Source organism: Bos taurus, chromosome 2, assembly GCF_002263795.3.
Source record: "Bos taurus isolate L1 Dominette 01449 registration number 42190680 breed Hereford chromosome 2, ARS-UCD2.0, whole genome shotgun sequence".
Lineage (NCBI taxonomy): Eukaryota > Metazoa > Chordata > Mammalia > Artiodactyla > Bovidae > Bos > Bos taurus.
Window position 1 is genome coordinate 70,608,102 of NC_037329.1, and position 19,019 is coordinate 70,627,120.

At 55.3% G+C, this 19,019-nt stretch overlaps 1 protein-coding gene across 1 annotated transcript; it reads right to left on the reverse strand.

The window, feature by feature from the left end:
• Window positions 1–1,199: 1,199 nt before the first annotated feature.
• On the reverse strand, window positions 1,200–7,126 carry EN1 (engrailed homeobox 1). The gene is made up of 2 exons (XM_003585756.6): window positions 5,391–7,126; window positions 1,200–2,297 (listed from the first exon to the last, which is right to left on the reverse strand). The coding sequence occupies exons 1-2, from the start codon at window positions 6,274–6,276 to the stop codon at window positions 1,981–1,983; spliced, it is 1,203 nt and encodes a 400-aa protein (XP_003585804.2). The 5' UTR covers window positions 6,277–7,126; the 3' UTR covers window positions 1,200–1,980.
• Window positions 7,127–19,019: the final 11,893 nt, after the last annotated feature.

Genomic DNA, 19,019 nt, shown 5'->3' on the forward strand with positions numbered 1-19,019 from the left:
CAAACATCCAAGTATGCATCTAATTACAGAGACATGAACATCCAATCGCATAATGTTCACATAATGCAGAAATACACAAAACACTGTGGGCACCCAGATGTACCAGTATTCATCTACACATGATCACATATGCACCCGAGTTTTTGGGGACACCTACATATCTGGTCATATGAGTATAGCTGCATACGTACATACTACAGAAGAGAAAGAAAAACGGGGAGAACAGAATTTACCATTTAAAAAAATCCTGGACCAAAGGGAGATTAGAAGGGACCTCCCCTTTCTCTTCCTAGTCCCTGAATGGTGGGACCCAGTGGCTACCCAGGAAGGATAGGCCCTAGGGTCTGGGACAAGTGTTCAGACATTTCCCTCTTGGAAATCTGGGGGTTCTGGGGCCCCAGGGGGCTGGTGTTTGTGCCCCCCTCTATCAGAAAGCAAGCCAGGCTTTGTTGGGATTGTGAAAGGAACTTCGCTTATTAGATTTGGGGCAAAGGCAGGCCTGTGTGCATGTTGAGATCTTCGCCCCAGAGCAATCCCTGTAGCTGACTGAGGGGTTGCAGCTCCACATGGCTTCTCTGCATCGGGGCCTCCTCTCCGGACTTCGCCCACCATGAGTCCTGCCAGGTTCCTGTGCCGTCCTCGACCAGCCGTCTAGACAACCGAATCACTTCTCCATTGGAAGAGCAGTGAAGTCCAGACAGGCCAAGGTGGCCCTCGCTTAGTATTCCAGGCAGCCCCTCACCTCTGCCATGCCCCGGGAAGTCCTTTTGCTTCTAAAGGAGAAAACCTCTAGCAAGACTGCATCAGAAAAAGAGACAGAAAAAGAAAAGAAGCAAGCTGGAGAGAGGAGCAGGTTGAACCAGAGTATGCTGCAGCCCGGCTGGTCCTGGCTCCGCGGGAAGCAGACCAACAGCTCCGCAGTGTTTCCGAAGTCAGGACTGGGGTTTCCGGCCTTTGGTCTCCTTTGAATGCTATCAGAGACCAGGCGTGTCCCGCTAGACCCTCCAAACCCGGGCCATCCCCGGGTCCGAGCCATCCCTATCACCGCGCCCTCCTTGTACCCTGTATTCATTGTGCGGTGATGGATCTTAAGGCCTGGCGGAGCCTCGGGGCTCCGCGCTCGGTGTGTACCCGCTTTGCGCAGGGCCGCCCTGCGTCTTCGCCCTTCCCCAGCCCGCAAAGAGGAGGGCCGTCAGGCGCTCGTGAGCACAGTGTACACTTTATTTCAGACTACAGGTTTCTGAACATAATAAAATCTTTGGCTTGTAGCGGCGGTTCAGTCTCGCAGTCTGTGGGGTCGTATTTCTCAACAAGTCTCCGGAAAACGAAAGGGTCGGGGACAGGACAGACAGACGGACAGAAGGGGCTGGGGAGATGGGGGAGGGGGAGAGGCGAAGGGCAGACACGCAAGGAAACACACTCTCACGCACACAAAGAAAAGTCCCAGAGAAACGGAGGGCCAGCGATGCGGGACGGGAGGCACCGGAGAAGCAATAACATTCAAAAGAAAACGAAACTGGGCCAGGGGCAGCGAGGCGGAGGCGGGGGATAAAATAATTATAATAATTATAATAATTATAACAATAATAATAAAGGAGATTAATAAAAAGTCCAGCAAATAGAGATCGCTACACATAATTCTTTTCCTTACCTGAAATTAAATATATACAAGGTTGTAAGCGGTTTGGCTAGATAGAGCTTTAAGAGTTCGTAGTTTTCGTCCCTTATACTGTGAAGAGAGAACTGATCTTATTTTTCGATAGCACCTGTCTGAGTCTTTCTCCCTTTTGAAAAAGAATGTCTGGTTCCAATGTGACTCTCCATTCTGGGAACCTCTTTTTCTCTCTTTTCCCTGTTGCTCCCTTCCTCCTTTACGCTGATTCTTTCTCCCCGGGGCGTGGGGCCCACACTGGGGCGGCCGCGGTGCCAGGAGGGGGCGCGGGTGCGGCGGCCGGACCGCGCGGCCTCTGCCGGCGGCGGCTACTCGCTCTCGTCTTTGTCCTGGACCGTGGTGGTTGAATGGTTGTATAGTCCCTGCGCCATGAGGTGCAGCGCCAGGCCGTTCTTGATGCCCGTGGCTTTCTTGATCTTGGCGCGCTTGTTCTGGAACCAGATCTTGATCTGGGACTCGTTGAGGCTGAGCTCCTGGGCCAGCGTCTGCCGCCGCTGCTCAGTGATGTAGCGGTTCGCCTGGAATTCCGCCTTGAGTCTCTGCAGCTGCTCGGCCGTGAAGGCCGTTCTCGGCCGCTTGTCCTCCTTCTCGTTCTTCTTCTTCTTCAGCTTCCTGGTGCGGGGACCTGCAGCATCGGAGGTGGGGACAAGGGACAGAGGGCAGGGGGGAGAGGGCAGAGGAAGAATTGCGTGAGAATTGCGGAGCGGAGCTGGAGCATCTCGCCCCGGGCTTCTGGGGCGATAGCAGAGGCCGTGCAGCTCCTCCCGCCCACGAGCCCCTAGATCAATCTGCTGGCTACTGGGGTCGCTGGGTTCCCCTCTGGGAATCCTCTGGGATGCCAGAAGGGTCACAGGGGAAAACTGGCCTGCCGAAGTTGTGTATGCACCTCACACCTCAATTCAGAACAGACCCAGCCGTGATAGGTTTAAATCATAGAGTCCAAGATGGAAAGATATTTGGAGCCCTATCAGGCCCAACCCAGAGTTGGAGGTCAGGAGCCTGCTGTCTTCACAGACTTGGCATAAAAAGAGGCTCAACAGTGGAGTCATGAAGACTGGGATAGGACTGCCCTGCGGGAATTGCCAGCCTGCGAACTATTTTTCTCCCCCTCCTTAAGAAGCGCATCTACACCCACACACCTACAATAAGACCACATCTGCTTGTAGCTACGGACTCCAGAAAACAAGGGGATACGGAGGGCGATGTGAGAGGCTTGCCTAGCTCCAAAACATTCAGCATCTGTTCTCTCTACCTGCTCTTCTTTCCCTCTGGCCTAAAACGAAGCCCCTTATGGAGTCCCAGGAAGACACTGTCCACCTGCTTCCTGGAAAGGGGAGAAGAGGCCTTCCCCCAGTTGTATGCCTTATCCACATGCCCAGGCCCCTGGGGTCTCTGCTTTGTCCCTTGGATGGTACCAGTAAGAAAGAGAGGACCCTCCCCATCCTACACCCAGTGGCACAGGCAGGTCTCTCTCCCTAGTCCTTCGGATACAGAAGCTGCAATCTCAGGATTGAAAACTGAACAACAAAAGCAAGTCAGAGCTGTCTTTTCTGCCCACCTATGGTGATCTGCAAGAAAACTGCATCCCCCTCCCCACATCCAGAAGCAAAACAGGGGCAGAGGGACAGAAAGGGTGGGACAATCCGGAAAAAATCTGTGCTATGCCCTAAGATGGTTATAGGAAGAGGCCACAGGAAACCTTCCTAGGAAAGTGAAGGGTCCCTCAAAAATAGTCTGGGAAGAGGGCTGGCTATGAAGCCCAGCCCTGAAGAGAGGAGGAAAAAGAGGCCTCCACACGCAAGTCGTCTCTAGCATTTATTTGCTGGGCCCTGTCATGGTTATGGGAGCTTCCTGAGCTGAGTGAAGTCCCTGTCTGGCCTGTTAACCTCTAAAACTGTCTGGAAAGTAGGGTCTGCACCGGCATCTCGAAACCTAGTGACAGAGGGGTAAACCAGGCAGCTGGCCTCTGGGGCAGACCAGCTCCAGGGGTCACCAGCTGTCCTGTGACAAAAGAGTACAGGCCTGGCCGACCACCGCAACTCAAGACTGGGTTGAGGTTCCTCTCCCTGAACTGCCCCTGCAGGATTAGAAACCAGCACCCTGCCTCCCCAGGCTTGTAAGTAGGAAAGCAGCCAAGAACAAAGACAAGCCCCACTCCTGAGCCCGATGAAGAAAGCACTGGGAGGCGGGGTGAGGGGCCAGGAAGGCCTTGGTTTAGGTTAGTAATTAGCTGGTTGAGCAGAAGTGGCCCAGGAAATGTGTGCAACCTCAGAAAGGCCCCATTGTGAGATGGGCATCTCTTAGGTTGTTAGAGCGTTGTGGCAGTTGTTTTGTTGCTGTTGTTGTTGTTACTGTGTGTATGGGTGCCGTTGCAGAGGCATGAACACTTGTAATAAAATCGTAGCCTCCTGGCCAGCCTGAGCCGCACAGCCTGACAGCTCAATCACTCTATCCATCAGGCGAGTCAATCAAAGCAGCTTTTCGGAGGTTCAGGGAGCCCGATGTGTCAATAACGGGGCTCGAGATGGCGGGGGCTGATAGCGCTCATCGATCCGCGCCCGGCCAGCAGCGGAGCAGCGGTGGGAAGTCAGAGACCAGTCGGAGTGGAGCGCCGCACCGCGACGCCAGCCCGGCCTCCTGCCAGACCGGGGCGCGGAACCCCAATCGTAGGCCAGAACCCCTGCCGCCCTCCTCGAGGCGCCCATCAGCCTCCTGGGAGCTGCGGTCCCCGGAGGCGGGCAGACCACAGCCTCCTCACCAGGGGCCTCGTGGCTGCCCCTGAGTACCTCTCGGCCTGGGGTTCTCCAAGCTCAAAGAGGTATGTGGGGAAAGGGCCAAAGGAAAATTGAGAAAAACGGGCCTATGGCTAGCAGAAATTTGCTAACGGGCAGATGTACGGAAGGAAGGAGTGAAAAAAGGAAGGGGCAGGGCCCGGGAGGATGTGCCAGGCGGGCCACGGAGAAGCTGAGGTGGGGGCTGGCTCTTATGCCCTCGGCCCAGGTCCCTGGCCTGAGCCTAAGGTATCTTCTGTCCTCTCCCCCGTTTATCTGTCAGTTCCAGAGAATCGGGAGCCAGGGGCTCTCGGCACCCACTGTTTCCGAAACCGCCTTTCCCTGGATTCTACCCAGGCGGGTCAGGCCCTTTTGGCTACCCGGCTTGCAGAAGAAGGACAGCGATCAGACACGTTTCTCTTTCTTCCTGTGTCTCCTTATATCTATCTCTGTGCAAATGATCTCTCTGCAAAAAATATCGATACGGTGTTTATGTCTGCAAGGACACAAAGCGAAGATAATTTCTCTAATCAAAGCCTTGCTCAGTTTCGGCCTCCGCAGGATTTCAGACCCAGATCGCTAGGCCCACCTTCCCGCTGATTCTAAAAACCCCTTTCCCTGGAAGAAAAAGCGAAGACTGATTGAGTCTTTACTAAGAATAATAAAGGTAAAACACAAAGAAGGCGAGAAGGGCTCGGAGTTCAAAATTGAAGGATCCCACTCCCTGTACCCTGAGCCATAACCTCCCGGGCGGTAGTCGCAGAGCCCAGGAGCACAAAACTGGGTATAACACTCGGTAGTGACTGGAATCGAAGGTGAAAAGGAGAGAGCAGGCATGAGAAAAGAGAACCCTCGGGATCCGGCACGCACGCTCTCCCCAGCCCGGCGGCTGAGAGTTCTACCGGCGTCTGCCGGGCTCACCGCTAAGCCTAGGGCTGGGTACTCACCGGAGGACGGGCGATCGGAGTAGCGCGTGCAGTAGACCCAGGCGGGCCACACGAGGGGTTGCTGCGAGTCAGTTTTGACAACGGGCCCGCCGTTGGCTGAGCCCATTAGCAGTATGGCCGGGTTGCTGTGCTCCGGGTACTTAGCACCCTGCGCACCTGGACTCCCCACGCCGCCTCCACTGCCACCGCCGCTGTCCGAAGGCTTGGCCGCTGCTGCTGCCGCCGCCGCCGCCGCCGCCACGGCCGCTGCTGCTGCCGCAGCCGCCGCCGCCGCTGGGTTCCCAGCTTTGGACGCGCCCGCCCCGCCGGCGGTGGCTGGCGGGGAGCCGTCGGGTGGGCCACAGTTCCCGTCCGCGGTGCACAGGAGTGAGGCGGCGCCCGGCGCCCTCGTTCCCAGCGGGTGGACGGGGTCTCTACCTGAGCCGGTCTGGCCTCTGTCACGCTCGACCCGGCCTCCGCCTGTGCCTCCTCCGGCCGCCGCAGCCGCCGCCACCAGGAGCTGCGGCGGCGGCTGCTCCTTTTTGCAGCCGAAGTCCGGCCTCAGGATGTTGTCGATGAAAAAGTTGGTGGTGCGGTGCAGCTGGGCCGCGGGCTGCGGCTGGTGAGCAGGCGCCGCGAGATGCTGCTGCGGCGGCGGCGGCGGCGGGGGCGGGGGGTGCGGGGGGAGATGCGGGTGGTGGGCCAGGGGCGGCAGGCAGGGCGCCGCGGGCGGCGAGGGGGGCGCGGGCTGCGGGGACACCGGCACGCTGTCTCCATCGCTGCCGCTGCTGCCGCTTGCGCCGGGACTGAGACTCAGGGTGAGGCTGCCGGGGGCCGCCGCCACCGCCGCCGCCGCGCCGAGGCCCGAGTCGCGCTGACTTTTAGGTTCCGGCTGCTGTTCTTCCATGCTCGGCCGCCCCGCCGCCTCGGCCGCCGCGCCGGCCCCCGCCCCCCCCGCCTCGCTCCCCACCCCACTTTGCCAGCGGCCCGTGGGGGTGCGCGGAGGAAGGAGGCCGGCAAAGCCCCAGCGAAGGCACGGGGCGGGTGCAGAAAAAAAAAGCCCAGGCGCCTGGCCTGGATCTCTCGCTCTTATCGAGCAGATCTCGCTGTCTCTCTCTAATTTGTAGATATCCAGATATGGAGACACTTGGCTATTTCTTTTTTCTTTCTGCAACCAGAATCAATTTGTTTTAAATGGGGAGTAAGCCACGGTAAAAAGAGAAAAAAAAAAAAAAAAACAGGAAAGGAAAAAGAAAGAAAAAAATCTCCAAGAATTTTTTTTTTCTTAAAGATAAAAAAAAAAAAAAAATAGTCTTTAAAGTCTAGCCATTTTCCTAGGCAGTAGTGAGGGGTTTGACTTCCCCGAGTGTCACGCTCAGCTGTGCCCAGAGCGCGAGGCTGGCAGCGCCTTTAATCGCCTTTGCTTTTTTTGCAGGGAGAGCGCGTCTCCGCCAGCGCCGGGGCTGCTTTTTTTTTTTTTTTCAAATCTCTGACAGCTCGGATCTTTGCTCAAACTCTCTCGCTTAAAAAAAAAATCACCCAGGCACACTTTTTGCCTTCAAACCGGAAGCACGTGAGTCAGGGCCGCACGTGTGCGGGGCCAATGGCGAGCCAGGACTCGCGCTGACACCCGGGCCTCGGCCCAATAGGCGCGCGCGGGACTTTGCGGATAAATAATCCGGGGGCGGCGGCCGCAGGCGGAGAGGGGGAGCCGCGGCGCGGGCCCCGTGTGTCCGGCCCTCCCTCCCCTACCCGCACCCGAGCCCCTCCCCCTCTTTCAGGCCAGGACGGAGGAAGGGGCAAAGGAGACCGAGAAGGGGTGGATTGAGGGGTGTACGCAAATAGACAACTCCATAAACAACTTGTTGGAGAAATGCAGGATTATGGGTGCGTCCGTGCAGGCGCAGGATCAGGAGGCAGGGGCATCGGCTCTTTTGGCAACCCCCATGCCTAAGAAACAGCCTTTTATTTTCTCGCTCTAGCTTTTTCTTGCTTGTCATTAAGGGTGAAAGAGTGCTATCACTGTCGGAGTCTGTGTGTGTATGGTGTGTATTTGGGGAGTGGGGGGAGTGGGGTGGGGAGAGGTGAACCGAGGATGGTCGGAGATGTGAAACAGACCTAGATTTGGCTACTTTCAGTGGAGCGGTTTATTTTTCACAAGTAGCAAACGCCAGAGGCCAGCTGCGCCTAGCTAGGTCTGTAGGTTTGTAGTGCATGTTGGCCGGCTGCACTGCGTGCCCTTCCCGGGGTTTCCGTACCCATGCCCGTCCCTGGCGGGACCTTTGACAACCCGTAGGAGCTGTCCTGCCGCCATTAAGCCAGGTCCAGAGGGCGCGAGAGAGTCCTTTCCTGGCCGCCAGAGTCGAGCGGTCCGGGCATCTTATAGCTGTCCTGAGCCAAGTAAGTCAGGGTGCGGATACCCGCGAGGCCCTGGCTTTTGAGCTCAGGGAAACCTCCGTTTTCGATTTCCACGCGAAGTGAAATCTAGCGGATAAAAGTACTGCACTCTCGGTATATGCCCTAGCCAGCTGGACAGCGAATTTCCCCCAGTAGCCCAGATTTTCCTGGGATTGTACCCCAGTCCTTGAAGGCCTCTCACTGTAGCCCTGAATTTTCTTATCAGGTTTTGGGGGGGAGGGAGGAACTGCAGGGGCTCCAGCCGCTCCCACGCTCACGGAGATCTGTCTCCAGTCGCTGGGCTCTTTTTCGCTGTTTCCTTGTCGAGGCACCCCGAAGTTTTTCCACTGCCAGGGACAGGGTAGGGGAAGGTGAAGCGCTGAACATCGGCGGGGTTTGGTTTGCCTACCAAGCCTTTTTGGAGGGCCGGGATCCGACTATATGGTGACGCGTAGAAAAACTCAGGCAACTGAGGCCTCCGAGAGGGTGTTATCACGGAGCTCCAGCGAGCATCTAGCCGGGACCGCCATCCTTAACTGGGGCGACGGAGAAAGGATCTTTTTGAGGATGTTGTCTAACGGAAGCATTCAAAATAATCTCCCTGTGCTCAGAAAAGTCACAGAGGGTTAGTAAGAGAATAAAACGAAAATCACAATAACCGTAACCCCCGCACTAACCGAAGTTTCTCACAAGGGGCTAGTGGAGAGCGGGAGTTGGTATTGCTAGCTGCATCTCTAGGTCAGCCGAGGGTCTTCCGATGCTCGGGGCTTTTCGGAATTCCTAGGTGGACTTTCCCGGCGGTTCCGGGGCGGCGAGAACCACTTTCCCGAAGCGCTGCGCTAAACCAGGCCCGACGTGATCTCCTCAAACCTCCCAAGTCGTCCCCCAAATCCACCTGAGGGTCTCCCGGGTCCTCCTCAGTTCTGTACCCAAGGGCTCCCCGAAATCTCCCGGTGCCCCACCCATTCTCCCCGAAATGGGGGTGGGATTTTATTTATATTTAAGTTCGCAAAATTGAAATCTTTATCCCGCAAGCGAGCGTGGGTACTTAATTAAATTCTAATTAGGACACTATCAATATCCTATTTAGCCGCGTAGCTTTTGTGCGCCGCGGTCCCTTTCAGCGCCGTAAATAGGGTCTCGACGCCTTATCTCGCCTGCAGGAGACGCCTCGAGAAGGGCTGCGGAAGATAATTTATAGGTTTTAATTACTCTTCATTCCGCCTGATCAGCTTGGCGTTCATCACAGGCTTGTGAATAAAACCCTGGTCAAAAGCTCTGTCACATCGCGCTGGCAAGACGCTTAATCAAAGTGAGCGGCCCCGCGCGCCGCGCGGCCCGGCTCCTCCACGTAATTTCCAGCCAGCTGATAAAGCCAGCTGAATAATGCGGCGGCCCTTTGGAGACACCATTTACAGAAATGACTTTATTGACGGCTTAACGTCGGTAATTCATTTTACCTTTCATGTAGTGGAGCCCGGATTTGTTACAGTAATGGGATGATAAATGCACCCGCGGCCCACGAGCTCCGGCTGGATTAGGCGGTGCTCCTCGCGCTGGTTTGCGCCCCCCCCCCCCAACAGCATCCTTCCCCAGGCCAGGCCTCCGCCGACGCTCCGCATCCAGAGCCACTTGCTCTCCGAGACCCCTACTAGGGCCCGCGCCCTCCTTTCTTATTCCTGAAAATGAACACATTATTGGGAACTTTGTGTTAGCGGGTTGGTGTCCTGGCAAGCCTAATAGTAGGGTGTCACAGTGAGCAAATGTTGAACCAGGTGGGTGTGTGAGGGTCCAGAGGACTCGGAGGGTGCCCAAGAATGGACATGTGGGTGAGGAAATACGGGCAGGGTGAGTTGTATGTAAAAGCCTGTAGGTAGAGGGGTTAAGTGTTTGTGGAGCAATGTGTGTGCAGGTGTGAGTGCACTTTTGTGGCAGTCTTTTAAGGGGTACTGGTTTGTGCCTTTGAGAATTTCTACCAACTTGATAGATGTCCAGGAAGAGGTGGTCTGTCAGGAAGCAGGTTGGGAGAATTTTTGCAAATCCAATTGAATCCTTTTCTTCAAATGCCCTCTGCTCCAGGGCCAAAGATATGGAAGTTTAGTTCTGAGCTGTGCCGCTCCGCTGGGGCTAGAGGGCTCACAGAAGGCCACTGACATAGCTATATCTCTGCAATAAATTGACTGTCCCCGAGTTCTGCCAGCCCACATAGAAGTGGAGAATGATGAGAAAGAAAAGGATTTTTAATGCCAAAAGGAGCATTTCTTTCCTCACTTCATTGAAGGGTGAAGGGAGCCGAAAGAAGCTTTCAATGGTGGAGGGTGGGGTAAGCAAGACAGGGACCCCTCTCAACCCTCCTGCCTCTCTCCCGCTCCCAGACTTCCTCCACTGAAGCTAACTAACCAGGGCCTGCCACTAAGCAAAAGGCACCTGGCCAGAGGGGAAGTGTTTGTGTGTTTGGGGGAAGCTAGAAAAGTTTGGGGACCATAAGTAGGAACTGATGAGTAGTAGAGGCTGGGATACTGTGCCCTTGTTTTCCAGTCTTGCAAAAACCACTTATGGATTTGGAGAGTGGCCCATGGCTATGGGGGAATGAGCCTATATTTGTGTCTATTGCGCTTGTGCATCTGAGAACCAGAGACAGAAATGAGTCCATAAAAGCTTTGTTTGTATGTCTCTGTATTTGTGTGCATGGCTGGAGGCTAGCGAATGTACACATCAGTGTGTACACCTGAGTCTGCCCCACCAGCTGGGTACAGTGAAATGTATTTGGTGAAGGTTTTGGTGTACACTGTTTAGAAAGGAGAAGTCTTCCACCATCCCGCATTTCCACAGAACTTTAGATTTCGTTTAGGCAGAGACAAATGTCATGGTCCTGCCTGCTTCCACCTGTCTTTCTTGGATGGGTGTGAGGGGGAGAATTGTGAAAGCAAACCTTGCAGCCTGGCCAGGCGTGCATGCGTTGGGCCGAGAGTATGAGCGTGTTGCATGCACACGGTGGTAATCGCATTTCGAGTGTAGATCAGATGGCGGTGGGGCCTTGTGGCGCGGGACATGAATGAGTTGTCGCAACACAATAGCGCACAGCCTTCCTACGGGGACTGGGTGACCAGCGGTTTTGTTGGGAGTGAATGCGAGGAGATTTCTGCTACAAGTGCCTCGGTATTATTATGAGCCGGAAGGTCAGACTATACATCGCAGGTCCCCAAAGCCTATAGACCTTGGGAAATGTGGGGCCTCGAGCCACGTCATTGTACCTGACAGTCCTTTCAATAGACTAATTCAATTAGCGCTTGGGAGTTTTGGTCTTCATTTGGAAGCGATAATAATGTAGGGGGTGAGTGGGTGCAGGGGGATTCAATGGGTATTGGTTAGGGATCCTAAGTGATTGTACCCAAAGTTTGAAGCAGGACTTGGGGAAACAGGGGAAGGGATAAAGCTGAGATGGGGGTATGTGGGAAGCAAACCATAGAAATAAAATGCTCTGTTGACTCTAGAAATTGGGGTAGCTGCTTTGTTTATAGAGACCCTAGAAGACTGGAGGTGGGCAGGGGATATTTCTTTATTTCTGTGTGCAAGAAGTATACCCACAAATGTCCAGGTTCCTAAAAAGCCCCCCAAAAGCCCGCTGTTGGAGGTGGTCACCTTTGAGGATTTCAATATTTGAATTTATGCACCCATCATCCTGCCTTCCCCCAGGGTTTTCTCCCTTTTATGAGAGGGAGAGGCCGTTCACAGCACGGACTTTTTGTTCTAGAAACAGTTTTGGTTTCGGGGTGCTTTTATCCCCTTTAAAGCTGGGCAAGCAGAGAAAATGAAGCCCTTTCTCTGCTTGACAATGGGAAATACGGGAAACATCTCTGGCGATTCCCGAAAATTGCGGACGCTGTCGGCGCCTGATTCCCGGACACCGGGGTGCAGACAGACCGTCGCTTCGGGCGGGCTGACTTGTCGACTTAGGGCTGGATCAAGGACTTGGGGAGAGAGATGCAAGGCCCCTTGGCACAGATTACGGAAAGGAGCCTTTACCTTCTCCTCTGTATCCCCAAACCGCCCTAAAGCTGTACCACACGCCCCAACCCCCCGCCACCCGGGAGCTGGGGATTTTAGAGCTCAGGGCTTCCGAAAGCAAGGCGATTATATATCCTTCTCTATATATTTTTCTTAACTTTAATCAGGCATCCCGCCTTTCTCCTTACAAAGAATTCCACCCAAACCCCAGAACCGAAACCCTAATGTTCATCCTCACAGCCCCCTACACCACCACCCCCGCCTAAAAAGAAAGCCCAGAGTAAATTCAGCGGCTACGCTCGAATTTTCTTCACTCCTTTATTTTGCTTTTCGCCCTCTCTCACTCCCTCCTCCTGCCCAGAAGGTTCCCAGAGCTTGGCGACCCCAGGCCGAGGGGGCCTGCTGCCCACCCGGGTCCCCACCTGTCCGAGTGGCGGCTCCCGCCTCCATGCGGCTCGGCGCGGGTCGGGGTCCACACTGACTGGCCTCGAGCGTGTGCACACCGGTGGGTACGGATGTGAGAGTGCGCACGAGGTGGGGCCAGGGCGGCTTCCGGGTTCTGCTGCCCCCCCTCGGCTCAGTCCATGCTCCCCGGGAGGTCAGACCCAACTCCAAAGTTGGGAACAAAAAAAGAATAACTCAAGAAAAAAAAAATACACATACGACATCCGAGTCCTTTGCATGCCCATACGGCTCCAAAACCGCGGTCTCCGGCTCGCCCCAGCAGTCATCCTTCTTCCCTTTACTCCTACAGGGCTAAACACTGGTCCCACGGCTCTTCTGCCGCTGGCCCGGGGAAAGCAAGCAGAAGTCGGCGCACCAGGCTCTCGGCGCTCGGGCTCCCGGCCAGCGCCTTCTCGCCGCTCTCCCCACCGGCCCCCGGGCACGAGCCAGGCCGCGCCCCCGTTTCATCCACTGGGGTGCAACCTCCCCGACCCCCTTCCCGGGGAGGGTGCGGGGAAACTCCGGCTTCCAACATGAGATCCGCGCTGCTGGCAGCTGGCGGGGAGGTGAGAGAGGGAAAAGTTTGGTCCGCAAGGGGGGCAGGTGGGGAAAGGAAGTCCACCGAGCCTGGGAGAAGAGAGGGAAAGAGGGGAGAGAAGCCGGGTGCCCTCCCCCACCTCCCGACCCCCCCCCCACCTCCCGACCCCCCCCCCACCTCCTCGCTCAGACTGGATCTTGTGCCGGTGAGGTGCGGAGGAGGGGTCACTGCCAGGTCTCGGCCTTCGGGGCCACCTTCCCTCTCCCCCTGCTCCTGCAGAAACCAGAGCTGGGGGGCGACGGTGCAGCCGGGCGCCTGAGTGTTTTTACGTGACTCTGTGTGTGAGAGACTCCAGGTGAGTGCGTGTGTACGTGTGTGCCAACTGCACGAAAGGATTGTGTGCATTTCTGCGCTCCTGTAACCCTCGCGTGGTTGCGCTGTGTCCGGGTATGTAAGTGTAAGTGTTTGCATGGGCTCTGTGCCCTGGCTGTGCTTGTGCCTGTCCATGTGTAGGTCTCCGGGGGTGCCTTTGTGTGCCAGCTGCGAACCTGAGAGCAACTCCCTCCCACTGAGGCTCGAAGTGAGGTGTGTGATAGAGCAAGGGCCAGAGGGCTCTAACCCCAAACCCACTGCTCACCTCCCACGCCATCACCACTCCCTCACCCCCGTCATTGAACTAGGCAAAGGCAAAGGAAGCAGTTGATAAATCCTGATTAACCTACCTATGAAATCCCCAAACCCTAAGTCCTCACTGGGGGAAAGAGTGGCAACATGTGGCCAGGTTAACATCACAGGGCCTCAGGGAGAGAATAGTCTATAAGCCCACTCCACAGATGAGGCAACTGAGACTCAGAGCGGGAAGGAACTAGATCAGGCTGCCGCTGGTATTGGGAACCTTGGACATCTGAGTTTTGTCCCGAGGCCTAAGTGCCAAATGAGAGCACAGGGGACAGTGGTCTCCTTCCCTGGGTCTGCCAACTCCATTCAATTCACCTTCAAATAAGGTATATTCTCTCCCCAGACCGTCTGTGCGGTGGAAGAGGAAGCATCTCTTGGGGTTGGGAAAGCAATGGGAGGCGAGCGGGAGACACAGTCCCTCCTCTCTTCTGTCCCACTGGAGGGCCTTAAGGTTCCTGCTGCCTTTCGGGGAGGGACGAGGAGTGGGGGTTCCCTGCTTCCTCTCCACCCCCACTCGCCTTCAGAACTTTCCAGGCATGAATGATGCTGTTAGGGATGGGAAGTCAGTGAGAGGCAGGCTGGCCTCAATGTCAGGAATGAAGTACGGGGGAGGGATGGAATACCGACCCCAAAGCCATTCCAGGCACGTCCCTCCCCTCCCGCACCGAGTATGCCCGCCCCAAAATTGTTATGCAAAGGAGTCAAGTCTGTGATCTTCTGGCGATCAAAGCGGCAAAACCAAATATTAGAAAAGAAGTCAATAATGGATGAGCAGACTAAGAAACCCATCTCGGGGACAATTATCGTCGCAATTGAAAAAAGCTCCCGGCTTCCCTTACTCCCCCCCACTCCATTCCCAATATTTGGAAAAAAAAAAAAAAAAGTAGGCGGAAGAATGGGGCCTGGGGATAGTGGTAGAGAAAGGCAGCAGCCCCGCTTGCGTGAAGGAGCGGGTTCGTGGACGCGTTTGTTGAGGGGAGATAACGCCCCCTAGGGGTGACCCTGGTAAGTCCTGGTGTTGTCTCTGGGCCAGTGAGCAGAGCCGTGCCCTCTGCGCTCGAAGCTCTTTAGCTTCTTAAAAGAGTGTGGTCACTCTGAGCCGAAGGGCTAGAATCAAGGTTTCTAGTGTCTTTTCAAACCTCCAGCACGAACCTGAGGCCCTCTCTTGCACCCCTTTCTACCCGCTTTCTTTCGAGAGGGACCCTAGGCGGGTTCTTAGGGCAGAGAGCAGGGTCCTAGGAGCGCGGGAGGATTCCCGGCTGGTTTTCCTGTGAGGAACGCGCCACCTATCGGTGCTCTCGGAGAACTGCACCTGTGTTGCTCTCCGGAAGAGGAGGCTATACGGGGGAGATTTGATCTGAACTCCCTGGGCCGGGAGATCCAGACCATTTCCGGACAGTCCACACCAGACAGGGGAGAGACAAGATTGCAGGAAGGGGATCCTTCACGGAATCCCCTCGCCTCATGAGAGCTTAAGCTGTTTGCTCTGTGATTCCTAAAGCAGCAAGCACCTGAGTCGGAGTAGGATGGGCAGTGAGTTGGGAGTCAGAATTGGATTCTTTCGACTCCTCTGCTATGCGACCTTGAGAGGGTCCCTGGCATTCTCTGGGCCTGTTTCCTTATTCATAAACTGAGGAAATTGGATTAGATTGATCCCTTCTCGACTCTGACCTTGAATCTAACATTGAATCTAACAAGTATATGTAGACGTGTATGTCCTGTGTTTCTATTTCCAGCTCTTAATAGATTCTGGACTTTTACATGCCATTTATATCCTAATATCTTATATGTAGCTGCTTCAATTAATATTACTGTTTTCTCAGTTGTCTGGGGATTTCATTTGCGTGGAGTCAGGATGCTTCTTGGTGGCCCGAATAATTGTTTGAAATGAAGCCAGTCATGTCTGACTCTTTGCGACCCATGGACATAGCCTGCCAGGCTCCTCCTTCCGTGGAATTTTCCAGGCAAGAATACTGGAATGGGTTGCCATTTCCTTCTCCAGGGAATCTTCCCGGCTCAGGGATCGAACTCGGGTCTCCTGCATTGCAGGCAGACACTTTACCATGTGAGCCACCAAGGAATCCCAAATGCCCGTTTACTTAAACCTTTTTTAAAAAGAAACAAACAGGAAAACTTCAGTCAGTTTACAGTGTGGGACATGGCTGGGGAGGACGGGTGTCACGGGGCCAGGGAGAACATAATGGATGTTCATGTGGGAGCCTTAGGAGAGAAGACCCAGGACCCTGGATTGCAGTCATTGTCAGAGAGGTCAAGGAAGAACGGAAGCTAGACCCGGCTAGAAAAACGGGCGAAGCCATGGACACTCTGAAACTCCTGGGGTCGGGCCGGAGTAGCTTCTGACTGGAGGCTCCTAGATAGATGAAGCAAAAAAGGTAGGCGTTGAGACCAAAGGAGGATCGCTCAGATCTTAAGCCACTTCCCCTAAAACTCACCATGAAATTAATAAAGAACGGAAAGAAGGGGGTGGGAGACAGTATTTTCCTCTGGCTATCCCGAGAAAGCGTGACTTTTGCTCGGAATTTCGGGTTAGTGAAGCTGGAGGGAAGCGAGAGTTGCCCGCTGTGGCTGCTTTTTGAAAGGGCCGGCGCGCAAGCTTGGGGCAGCCTGCCTGCGCCCAAATTAGACGTGCCGACTGGGGCGCCCCGGAAAGATCTGCACCTGACGGAGCAGCAGGCAGGGCCCTCTAACCTCCTCTTCAGCTTCCCAACGACCAGGGGCAGCGCGAGGCTGGATCCGCTGCTTTTTACGATGGTTGGGCGGAGGCCGCGCTTCCCCTCCCCTGGGAATAGAAACTCCCCGTGGGACACCCAGAAAGGCTGCCACTTTGAATCTGGGACCCTTTTCATTCTGGATGGAGGGGACGTTTCTCGTCTTCCAGTCTGCGTGTCCAAGAATCGTTCTGGGCCACCGGCTCCTCGGAAGTGGAAGTGGTGAATTTCAGCGTCTTAACAACCGGAGCACATTGAGATTCAGGGCCAGTGGTTAAAGTTCTTAGCTGCAGATGGAAAAATCAAGGGTCTGGTCACTTGTCCTTGTGAACACTAACCGATCCTTTGGTGTACTTGGTGACCTGGCCCTGACGTCCTGGCGGTCTGTACGGCTCGGAATTTTTCTCCCGAGTCCGGGAGATCGAGCTGCACTCAGAGGCCGGCGAAAAGTTCGCAGTCCCGGTTCTCGGCAGCGCGGAACTCATATTGCTTGTGACACGGGCGCTTTCCCAGCCTCTCAGATCTGACCCATGGAACTTTGTGCCCTCTGGCCTGGGTGCTGAGGCCCCGGAGTTGGTGGCCACCCCGTTAAGCTATGTCGGCCCAGGAAATGCGAGCTCCAAGCCTGGGCCTACCACGGCGGCACCGCGGCTGCAGATGTGGGTTGGGCACGGTGGCAGCGTGATCGCTGTCTCCTAGCCGGACCGAGGAGCAGCAGGGACTCAGTGTCCAACCCACCACCTCCTTGGCTCTCCCAGGTGGGCCAAGAAACCCAGATTTCAGGAATCACAAGATGCCAGACAAGAGTGCGCTGCGGCAAGCTGACCGAGACGCGGGAACTTCGGCGGCGCTGGTGCGGAAAACGCTGGCTCCAAAGTACACAGCTCAGATTCGCCTCTGTGGCGGGACCGACAGAAGAAAAAGAATGGATTCATTTTGCATATTTCATTCAGATTTTGCGGGTCTACAAAGCCCTCCGGAGAGACAGAGAGATAAGGAGAGAGACAAGGAAAGGGGAGAATGTGGATGAGGGATCGAGATGGCGGAGAGAGGGAAGGAGAGGGGTAAGGGGAGAGAGACAAACAGATGGAAGGAAGGTCCCCTTAAGAGGAGGTAAGGATGCTGAGGAAGAGTATCCAGCATACAGCGGTGTGCTTTGGGAGCAGCTCTAAGCTTTTAATTGGGGTTAGTTCATTTAATGCTTACAGTAACCTATTGAGAAGTGTGGCACTGCCTCTCCAACTTTCAAAGGAGGAAACTGAGGCACGGAGAGTCATAACGTAGCCCGAGGGGATGCTTATAGCAAGCGGAAAACGAAGAGCAGAATTGATCCCCAGCTCTTGGAGGAGCGGAGGAAAGTCTGTTCGGAGCACCCAGGGAGGACGGGGGTGTTATCATTTTCTCCGCACCGAGGCGGCCTCGATGATCCCAGACGCTCCAGCCAGGCGGGACTCGTGTAGGCTGCGGAGCTCCTTCGGGTGAACGTTGGCCCGGCCTTCCGAGTTCTCTCCGGGGGTAGGCAGATCTCTGGTTCTTGGTAGGGACTGGAATCCTCTGCAGGGAGATGACCTTCTGTTTCCGTCACTCTGACAGCCTCTCCGGGTGTAGCGCGGTCGGGCAGCCACTCATTGCGGGTTTTGGTGCTCTTCGCGCTTCTGAGCTCAGTGACCTTGGAAGGGGCCCCGCGTGAACTCATTCTTGGTTGGCTGCAGCGGGCTGCGGGGGCAAAAACGCTGGTCCTGGCAGGTCGAAGTTGCTGGGAACCCTCACCCCCACCCCACCAGCCCAACCCGCACCTCCATTTTCAGTGTCTGGTCTCGGCAGCTACGGCTGCCAGAGTGATCGCCAAAGCCCAGTCTTTCCCAGACTTGCTTTCCGGCAGCAGGAGCGGGGGCCCTGGCTGGGGCGTGCAGAGAGCTCGAGTCCCGCTGAGAGGAGGAGTCCCTAGGCTTCCTAGACCTGAGCCTCAATTGTCCCACCACCACTTTCGGAGGCCGGTGGAGGACAGTGGCAAAATCCGGGTTACCCAGCCTTTCCTAGCCATCATCCCTCATCCCTCGGGATTGCTCCTCTCCAAGGCTCCAGCAGCCCTTCTTACTGACCAGGATGAGGGTGAGGATGGAGAGGGAAGGAGGGGACCTAGGATCAGAATTGATAGGAGATAGGGGTCCACTCCCCTCTACCTTGGCTCCAGGTCCTCTGCAGGCCAGTGAGAAACTTTGCCATCCTTGAGAACCTTCAGCTGGTGCTATGTGGAAGGGGTTGTGCTGATGGTTGGCTCCAACTCACCCAGGCCCTGGTGAAAGAACTTTCCAGGCAGAGAAAAAGGAGGTGGCCTCTCAGCTTGCTTCAGAAAAGTGCAGGTGGGCTGAGAAGAGGGGGCTGGACCCCAGAGTGCTATCTCCCTCAGCTAATCACCAGGAGTTTTAGTCTTTCAGCCTTGGCTCCCTCCTATTTCCTTTTCCCACAGCTTTGTCCTTGAACCCAAGGAGCAGAACTAGAGGCTTTGCTCCAAGGTCTCTGTCACTGAGGGGGCACCTCAGACCCCAGTTTCCCCAGACCCCACAGGGCTCTTAGATGAGGAGTGAGCAAACCTAATTAGGACTTGTCAAATGCTAAAAAGTCTTCCTATTGGAGGCTGTCTTAGGTCTGGAAATCACAACTCTGTAAATTTGCAGTGTAGTTGAGATTTGGCAAGAAACTGAAGGTGTCAACAATTCTGAATGAATGTGAACTTGAACTTGACATGGGTCTTTTTTTTCTTTTTGGAAGGTATCTGAACCTTGAGCCAAAATACACCAAAGAAGAGATTCTCCTCACATCCTCTACCTCCTGGAAGTTACAGGTACCTTGACT